The sequence below is a fragment of the Ruditapes philippinarum genome, unplaced genomic scaffold, assembly GCF_026571515.1.
Source record: "Ruditapes philippinarum isolate M1 unplaced genomic scaffold, ASM2657151v2 ctg3990_1_1_1_1, whole genome shotgun sequence".
Classification (NCBI taxonomy): domain Eukaryota; kingdom Metazoa; phylum Mollusca; class Bivalvia; order Venerida; family Veneridae; genus Ruditapes; species Ruditapes philippinarum.
In genome coordinates this window covers 113279-123725 of record NW_026858502.1, presented here as the reverse complement: position 1 = coordinate 123725, position 10447 = coordinate 113279, and the positions used below count along the sequence as shown (strand labels likewise).

Genomic DNA, 10447 nt, shown 5'->3' with positions numbered 1-10447 from the left:
AGTACATCTTACAGAATTCTGTAAAGGATTCCTGTTTTGAACCTCTCACACAAAAAATAAAAGTAACATAAGAATTATTCTTAACATGCAACAAAATTTTATGATCCTAATTTAAAACATTTTGTCAGTATTTTGCTTAGGCCCCAAAAAAAAATCTTGTTTTTTGTCTGCCGACCGACTGTATATTTTACCCCGGACCAATATGTCAGAATGACATGGGATCCATTTATATTTAATGCAGCACTTTGCATATATGTCATCGGTTTAACAGTCAACCCCCCAAAAAAATCCCTACCTACTGACCCTGTTCATAATAGGGGACTGTGACCAGAAACAAGTTGTTTTTGTTTTTTTGGCCTTATATACATGTATTTATCTGGGTTTTTTAAGTCATTCACTTGTATCTTACAAAGTCCCAGAATTTGAAAAGATTATTTTGTGAAATGATAGATGCAAGCAAATAATGAAATGAAAAAAAGTTAAATGAATCCTTATTTATTTTCAGATACTGTTGTTGAAAAAGACTCAAAAATGGCAGAAAAATAATTGGATTTTACATGGGCATATTCTGTTGTAACTTCGATTTGGTAGCTAAAAATTGTTTAAACCAATACCTGTATGGCTGTGAAGAGAGATGTTGAGAGTGATTGTTATACACACAGGCTTCAAACCAGTACGAGCAAAAAAATTACTGTTGAATGAACAAACAAAATTTGTGCTATAAAGTCATATGGAAGCGGCTTGTTTCTAGATTATTTTTATAAACCCTACACAACTATGATGATAAGTGGGATATACTAGAATCAGATGTCAGTCTGTCTGCCTCACAGTCTACCTATTGAGCTATTGAAGTGAAACTTAATAGACAGATGTATCTCATTGCAGTGAAATTTAGTTCCAAGGACATTTAATCAAATTTGTTTTTCATATGATAGATCAGTCAATATGTTTCTTATTTTAGTGATTTTATTTGTGGCTCAAAATTTAGCAATTGAAACTAAATTTGCCTCATAATGGTCTTGAACTTATATGTTCAAATTAGTGTATTTTCACCATTTTTAGCTTGTCATTTTTTTTTCAAAGAAAAAAATAGAGGTATTGTTACAGTCAATGGCAGCTTTTTCCATTGCCGTCCGCCAATCTTTAACTTTGATTCAAAAATTTCTAAATTATCGCATTTTATTCTATCAAATTGTTATATCTGTTTTGTTAAGGGGGAACGGATCCACTTTAGAAAATGTGTCATAGATAAGTTTTGAAATTTATTTTTATTTTCATTAGGGAATGGTTCCCTCTTACTGGTAACCTGGCTCTAAAATTCTAAATTATTGCATTTTATTCTATCAAATTTTTAAATCTGTTTTGTTAAGGGGGAACGGTTCCAGTTTAGAAAATTGGTAAGTGATAAGTTTTGAAATTTGTTTTTTATATCGATGAGGGAACGGTTCCCTCTTACGGGTAAACTTGCTCTAAATTTCTTAATTATTGTATTTCATTCTATCAAATTGTTATTTCTGTTTTGTTAAGGGGAAATGGTTCCACTTTAGAAAATGGGTAAGAGATAAGTTTTGATATTTATTTTTTATTTTGATGAGGGAACGGTTCCCTCTTACGGGTAATCTTGCTCAAAATTTCTAAATTATTGCATTTTATTCTATCAAATTGTTATTTCTGTTTTGTTAAGGGGGAACAGTTCCACTTTAGAAAAGGTGTCATACTAAAGTTTTAAAAAAAAAATATTATTTCGATGAGGGAACGGTTCCTTCTTACTGGTAACATGGCTCTGAATTTCTAAATTATTGCATTTTATTCTATCAAATTGTTATATCTATTTTGTTAAGGGGGAACGGTTCCACTTTAGAAAATTGGTAAGTGATAAGTTTTGAAATTTATTTTTTATTTTGATGAGGGAACGGTTCCCTCGTACGGGTAACCTTGTTCCAAATTTCTAAATTATTGCATTTTATTCTATCAAATTGTTATTTCTGTTTTGTTAAGGGGGAACGGTTCCACTTTAGAAAATGTGTCATACTTAAGTTTTTAAAAAAATATTTTTATTTCGATGAGGGAACGGTTCCCTCTTCATTGTAACATGGCTCTGAATTTCTAACTTATTGCATTTTATTATATCCAATTGTTATTTCTGTTTTGTTAAGGGGGAACGGTTCCACTCTAGAAAATGTGTTATAAATAAGATTTAAAATTTATTTTCTATTTCGATGAGGGAACGGTTCCCTCCTACCGGTAACATGGCTCTAAAATGCTAAATTATTGCATTTTATTCTATCAAATTTTTGAGCCTGTTTTGTTAAGGGGGAACGGTTCCACTTTAGGAAATGGGTAAGAGATAAGTTTTGAAATTTATTTTTTATTTTGATGAGGGAACGGTTCCCTCTTACGGGTAACCTTGGTCTAAATTTCTAAATTATTGCATTTTATTCTATCAAATTGTTATTTCTGTTTTGTTAAGGGGGAACGGTTCCACTTTAGAAAATGTGTTTTGAAGTTTAATAAGTTTTGAACTTTAATTTTTTGATGGGGGAATGGTTCCACTTTAGAGTATGTGTTAAAGATAAGTTTTGAAATTTGCTTTTTATTTTGATGAGGGAATGGTTCCCCCGTAAGCATAATGTATCTCTTATTACTGAACAATTGCTTTTTATTTATCGAATCATGTTGTATTCTGTACATGGCTTTTGTTCTTCGGGGGAACGGTTCCCCCGAAAACATTTGCAAAAGAAACAAAAAATAAAATTTGGATGTTTACTTTAGCTGTTTGTCTTTTACTTTTCACAAAACAATACCATTACTTTAGCTGAAAATAATGTAAAAATAGTGCCTTAAAAAGGGGAACGAGTGTATTTCCCCTTTTTAAAATATATCGAGTTTTTCTTTTTTCAATTCTTGAAGAAGTACCGATCGTAGGAAACATGTCTGTTATTACACTACAGATATAGTTTGCATCGTCTGCTCTTGAAACATTCTTGATAAACAATAGTGTGTTATTCCATCGTTTTTCGACACTTTGTCTGTACCATGTTACTATTGAGGTTAAAGGATTTCCATGTACTACAGGGCATACTATTTCCAATTGTGATCCCTCAACAATACTAATATCATATATATCATTCACTATAGCTGGATCTATAAATTACAAATTATATTTTTTAAACAAACAAAACATTTGTATAAAGAAATTAGAACATTTCTAAATACAAATGCATATGCTGTAACACAACAATTATAATATTAATCGTGCTATTATATATTGGATAAATACACTATTAACGATGGATGTTTAAGGACAACATGTTCTATATATACATAGCTAGGCTTATCAATGATATCAGAAGTCGATATTTTTAAACGTCTGGAAAAGCATTGAAGTGTTTTGAGTGAACTGGACTGAAGTGTGTTCAAGAATATCAGAGGTGTGCATCATTTCAATATCTAACTCAAATAGTGTTATAATAAATACCCATTGAATTGTTATACAACATTTTGTGATATGACCAGCGTTTCAAATATAATAAGTATATATTGTAAGACAATGGGCAAAAATACTGAAAATGTGTCCTTGGGGGAAAAATACAAATAAAAATAGGTTAGCTAGTAATTTAAAGGAGAGTTAAGAAACATGTTATTTGCAATGAAATAAGATGATTAAATAACTTTTCTCTACAAGTTAAAGATAAGGAATTCAGCAAAAACGACATTATATGGAAAACGAATATTGTAAATACCAAATAAAAATATAAACATAATAAATCGCAGGTAAGACCCTATACTTATTTTTGAAATTAGAAAACCTTTGAAGTGAAATCCCTTGAAAGACTCTTGTTCCAGACTTTGATAAATAAAGTATATAATTTCATACTTACATAATATGTTCAAAATTAGTTGAGAGTTATTTTTTCCTACTACAGTTTTTCCTATTGATCTATTCATAGTATTTTCAGCGTTGCACAAATATGCCCCACTTTCGTAACGACTGACGTTCACAAACTTCAACACGTTTGTCGAAAGTGTTTTAAATGACTGCTCCTTTGTCCATTTGTATGCCGGCATTGGTTTACTTGGTGAAAAACATGTCGCATTGATTGTTTCTGATTCAATAATACTGACGTTTCCATTTTGAACTTGAACGCTGTAGCCATTATAATTTGAAACGTGTATTGTAGGAATCCCTGGAGGATCTTGAATAAACATTATAAAATTAGGGTATTGCGATAAATGTTTAAGTGACATTATATGCTTTGAATGAACTTGTTACGTATATCAAGTTTTATCGCTAATTCTTTTTCCAATGTAATAATTATAAAGTAGAATGTCAGATATAGTTAGTCATATGACAAACAATATGAACGATAACCAATTCATTTCTCAGAATCCTGAATGTTTTAATGGGCAAAACACAATTAATATAATTTTCTCCAACAATTAATAAAATTTTCTCCAAATATTATTTATTATTTCTTATATATGTGTTTACTTTCTCAAAGATATGAAAAATATTAACTTACAAAATACGACGATTGAAAACGATGCTTCCGATGTTGAACTTATTTCTTTTTGACTCGCAGTTTCTTTCATCAAATTTTTTGCTCTGCATGTACTATTTATGTCCAAATTGATGTTAGATATTTTCAAAGTCGGATTGCTTTTGTTATCATCCCATTTAATGTCAGGTACAGGATTACCTTTTACATCGCAGTAAATAGAAAACGTATCGTCTCTCACTACGTAAAATATATTTGATTGAATGAGCTGCCCGCTGGAGTTTTCAAATTTGAATTTTGGATTGCTTGGAGGATCTGTAAATATCAGAAGCGTTTTCATATATTGGTAGCAAATAACGCTATGCTTGATATGTGTTTTTAATAAAGATCGTTTTCCTTCTTTTTTAGATATACATTCAAATTTAAAACTTTCACAACTGTCTTTGATCAACACAATCTGCTTTCATATAATTCATTGTATCATTGCAACGATATGTACTTACACAATATTGTTAAATTGAAAGATGATGATTTACTCCCGTCTTCATAAGATCCATTCGTTCTTGTCATCCTGTTTGACGCCATGCATTTAAAATGCCCCTGATTGCTTATGTTAACGTTTGTTATTTCTAACGTGTCACCTTTGCCAGAAAAACCTGGACCTGTCCATGTGTAGTTTGATAAAGGATTACTTTCACTATTGCAGACAATTCGTAATGTGTTATTTTCTATAACATGGACATCGCCAAAAACACCTGATTGTCCAATTTTGAAATGTGGTTTGGTTGGTGGATCTTAAATGGTAAATATTGATATCTTAAACAAGAAAAAATACATACAATTTGTTAATTCACTTTTTTACTTTCAAAAGCTATTTGCGAAGTAAACACTATTACTAAATTAAAACAACAGACAACAATGTTAATCATTACATTTATACATTGACATTCTAAAAGAGTAATTAAACATTAACCATTGTGTACAAATACACAATCCACAATGCCTTATATGCAAACTTATATGACAGAATCAATGGAAATCAAAAATAAAACATACACAGTACATTAACTGTTACGTTCGTTGTGCTTTTCCAATTACTTAATATGTGATGAGACGAACAGGAGCATGTGCTAAATTTGCTCAGTGCCGTCCATTTTACAGTACTAAATACTCTTTCCCCTTGAGTTTTCGATGTTATGTCTTTACTGCCAAAACAGTTCCAGTCCAAAGATGCAAGAGGGTTTCCTCCGTCAGTGGAACAAACAAATGTGCCTGTATCAGACTCAATGACCTGTAAGACTTCGTTAGTGTCCATTCCTTGTATTAATGGTGAATTATCTGGGGGATCTAAAACAAAAAATTATATTAAATTAATATTAATTGACACAACTGGCATGTATTTGTATATGAAACACAGTTTCATTCAATTTAATACATTTTCTATTTTATATGTTTCTAATATTTGACTCTTAAAGTTATTATTATTTCAAATATGTTTCATATGTAAATCTGTAATATATCATATCAATATGACTGTGTCAAAAAGTTGATTCTTAAATATGCTGAAACCAAAAAAATTCTTACGCTTTACTCGGTAATTAAGTCAAAACACGTGTCGAAATCTCAAATTTGCGTGTGAAAGTTGTGATGGCATTATAAAGCTTACAGATTTATCGACACATACATCAAAGGCATGTTTCAATTATGTAGACAGACAAGCCCTTTGATATATCTCTCAATAAATTATGTGCTGTACAAATTTCTATTCAAATTAATGCAAATTCTGGAAAGGAAACATGTTTCTATATTAAATTGTTTATAATAGGATTTGCATAGATAATATATGCACATAGATAGTATACTTCGATGGTATTTGAAGTGATTTTTTCGTCAATAAATACTTTCGAGTTTATTTGTGTAACATACACATTTCAAGATATGAGTTTGGATGCAACATTCTTTTTTCAAAATGGATATTGATAAGCGACAAATTCCCATATGAATTGGTTAATTTCAGACTAAGAATAGACTAAGAATTTGGTGTTTATTATTTTTTATACATTGCCGAAGCCATTGGAATATATTTAAATGACAATGTGTGTCTGTTTTCCCACATTTCCATGGAAACTTGGCATTAATGTATATATTTATACGAAAATCGGTTCACCAATTACAAACAAACTCTGCAAATGGGGAGATGATATGTTTACTTTGGTTATTTAAAGTAGCATTTTTCGAGAGAGATAAAAATGTCCATCTGCAGCTATATTTTACAAATGGACGATAACAAAGAACTGAAATTAAGCGTGAACGTAGTTATGAAAATGTGTTGTGCATTTGAATGATAAGACTAGTTAATCTGTAAAATGACGTTTACATCTAATATGTTAGATTTAAATAGATCCTGACGAGAATTGTTGACGAAATAAGTTAATTCATGTATGTGTGTGAGTTATGACCCTTTCTTATCTAAATAGAAACCTATCAGCATTAAACCCAAACGTTCATATAGCCATCTTCTCAAATTGACAGTGTTATGTATGTATCGGTTTTGGATTGGTGAATTTATTACCTAAATAATTAATAAATTTATCAGGGACCCAATTTACTCTTATATTTTTGTATTAAAGTACTTAAAAATAATGAAATATTTTGATTGATTTTATAACAAAAAATATATTTTGCAAAAAAAAATCTTACCCAACTTAGTATTTTTTAATATGTAAACATGTGATACTAGTAGATATGTGTCTGTGTCGTTGACAAATAAATCACACTTACATGTTAAATAATTCTGGCGCAATTGTAAATAATGATTGTTTTATAGAATGAGAATACATGTGCATGTGCATGCGTCACTTCTTATCGTAAACTGTTATTCTTTGAAAAGTATTTAGAATGAATGGCCTACTAATATATTTCAATCACAAATAAAATTATATATAATTACATCCTAAGATGATGTTATTTAACAACTAAATCATTATATAAAACTGTGCACGCAGGAATACATAAACGGAGAGAAAAACTTGCGTTAACTGATACATATACGTTGATGCATATTTGTTGTTGTCATTTTTTGATGAGCTTTTGTCAGGGCGCCAAGTAAAACAGCTGATTATGCAGAATCTGATGTAAAAAAGGGCATCACCCTCATTTAATTTCTGTTTGTCTTTCTTTCAAGTTATCATTCCTTAGCATGCTCATTTCGAACGGATAGCAAGCCAACAAACGATTATACATGCACAGTTGTTCGAACATGTTAAAGACTTTCAGCGCAATATGAATGGGTATGCCATCATCTTTTAAACAATCAATGTTTCGCAAACACATTTAGACCAAACGGTCCGTATTTACATTTGTCAATAAGTATAGACAACAATCGGATGATTCTCATCATGAATGGTGCTTAGTATTTTAGCTTCGTGTCAAACTTAATTGAAAGAAAAATATATGTGTTAATCATTGACAGTACGTTAACAGTATGCAACAGTAATGATAACTTCCCTGCTTACTATATCAGCTTTATCCTTTGACCTTGTCCATACTTCACAGAACAAACTCATATAATTTACTGTTCTATTTGGCGTAAAGTTAAGTATACTTTCAACAGTCACGAGACCATATTCTCTTCTATCGTATATGCCAGTGGAAAATTGTGTTAAGTTTTTCACAACTTCACCAGTACTTTTTCGAAGATACCATTGTACTCTTGGATCTGGTCGGCATGCGGAAGTGTTGCATTTTATTTTTATTGTCTGATTTTCTTTCATATATTCTCCACTTGGTTGACTCAAGGTTACGCCTGAAGCAGGGACTGTAACAACAAGATAACTTTTATAATTTTTATCTTTATTATTATTTTATAATTATAACTTTTAAAGAAACAACAGCAGAGCTAGAAACGAGTACTGATTTCCGTATTCAAGTACTCAGACGTTTTCTGGGGATTTTTAAAATGGGCATAAGTCCAGTATACTTTGTTCGTGTATCACCGACTTTTATGTATGTTCGTAACATACTATAGTACATTTCAAAGTTGTGTATCAAAACTACAAGCTCTCAATTATAAAGCGTGCTATGTATCATGTCGCAACCGCAGTGATTCACAATTTTAACTTTAAAGTGCAACTTTAGTATTTCATTTGCAATTATACTAATGCAGTTCTGTAAGTACTTTGGCTTACTTAATTGACAGTTATATTAAAGATTCAAAAAATTAAAACATTGTGCCGACAATACGAAATATGCAATATTCATTTATTTTTCCTTGAGATATCAATATGTTTAGGAATTGCATCTTGTGAAATATGTGAATTTGCGTTATAGTTAGTATAAGGTATTTACAATACCAAACTAATGATAATACTGTATTTAGAAAAAAATCCAAAAAATAACTGGGAATATTCATTGTATTTGCTATGTATCACAGACATTCCTATGAAAGAGAAAAGAAGCTATTCAAAAAGTTAGTTTTTGGCCAAAATATACAGTAACAATTCCATACCTGATACATTTATGACAACTTTATTACTTGTTGTTAAATATTCAGTGCACTGCCATTCAGCACCATGTTGTGTGCGGTCAATCCTATTTAATTTTACTGAATATACACCGTCGCCACATACTCCAGTAAACAAACGGTTTTGTAAAAGAAAGTTTGACGATACACATGATCCATCGTTAGGAGATATATACAAGTTAGCTAGCTGATTTTCAAATTTCGAGTTGGCCCAACGTGTTTCTACTAAGTTTCCATTTTCTTTAGAACATGTTAACGTTTCACTCGAGTTCTCAACAACATACACATGTGTTGGAGACAAGTTAAGTGTAGTCATATAAGAATCTAAAATAAAAAAAAAAGAATTAATAATAATGACACTTGCTCAATATATTATTTATAGATATGCCAGTCCTGTAAAAGATATTAATTATTTGCCAATTGTGATTAACTGGGTTAAAAAAAGTGTTGTCATTTGTAGCTCAATAAAAATATTAATCAAAACAGTGTACTTTTTTATAATGTATTGCTATTTTAATGAACTAATTATCACACAAGTCTTTGTAAAATAAAGACGAAATGAAAAACAGATTCATGTAAGGCAGCTTAATTTGTGTGCACAAAATCCTTTTAAACTTGATAAATATCGTACTACACTTGCCTCCCTTACTTTTAATTGATTTTATAAATAGTATTGCTTTCTTTTCATTTAAAATGACGTTTTAATTATGGTTCTCAGTTAAAAATAAGCATTCGCAAATCTTATACAATGTTAATTATTCTACAAGGGGCTATAATTTTAGATACCGAACGCTTACTTATTGACATATTGTTACGGAAGGAAAATATACTATATATTATATTCATTCAATTTTAAGAAGCAGAATTATGCACAAATTAGAAATAAAGTTTAATGAATGTCAATCAACGAATGCAGCTCAAATTTGTATTGCAGTAAGTACAATTAATATGTACTGTTAATTGATAAAGGTCATCAACATATGACCGAAAGTGAAAAAAAAACTTTTTTATTAAAAAAATCACACAAGCAAATAGTGTTAGATATAGACTAATTCAAGAAAGTTATTAAATTGAACAAGACGTTAATCACTTCACAGTAATAACAAGCACAATATACAATTACTATTTACATGACGATGGTCATCATTGTTTTGCATGTTTGACAGATAAGGCAAATGGTTCAAACATATTCTGTACTTTATAATTTCTTAGGTTTTAGATTAACATATTCTTCAAAGCAATGTCAATTGTACAAATGCACGAACTCTTTCTGACTCGAAACTATTTGTATTGTTGTATTAAAGCAGCGCGCCTTCAGATTAATGCTGATTTTCATGAAAATTTTGAAAATGAAATCAAATGTATACTATTGTAAAGTAACCAAAAGGAATAATTTTACACATCATTCATGGCACTCACAATCCAT

The 10447-nt window shown here is 30.2% G+C and overlaps 2 protein-coding genes across 2 annotated transcripts; both read right to left on the bottom strand.

Annotated features, from left to right (window-relative positions):
- Window positions 1-1285: 1285 nt before the first annotated feature.
- Window positions 1286-5848, bottom strand: LOC132753365 (hemicentin-1-like). Its single transcript, XM_060743825.1, has 5 exons — window positions 5556-5848; window positions 5003-5293; window positions 4524-4814; window positions 3882-4196; window positions 1286-3144 (listed from the first exon to the last, which is right to left on the bottom strand). Exons 1-5 carry the CDS (start codon window positions 5812-5814, stop codon window positions 2807-2809), a joined length of 1494 nt encoding a protein of 497 aa, XP_060599808.1. The 5' UTR covers window positions 5815-5848; the 3' UTR covers window positions 1286-2806.
- Window positions 5849-7975: 2127 nt separating this feature from the next.
- Window positions 7976-10447, bottom strand: LOC132753364 (uncharacterized). The gene is made up of 3 exons (XM_060743824.1): window positions 10441-10447; window positions 9007-9345; window positions 7976-8316 (listed from the first exon to the last, which is right to left on the bottom strand). Exons 1-3 carry the CDS (start codon window positions 10445-10447, stop codon window positions 7976-7978), a joined length of 687 nt encoding a protein of 228 aa, XP_060599807.1.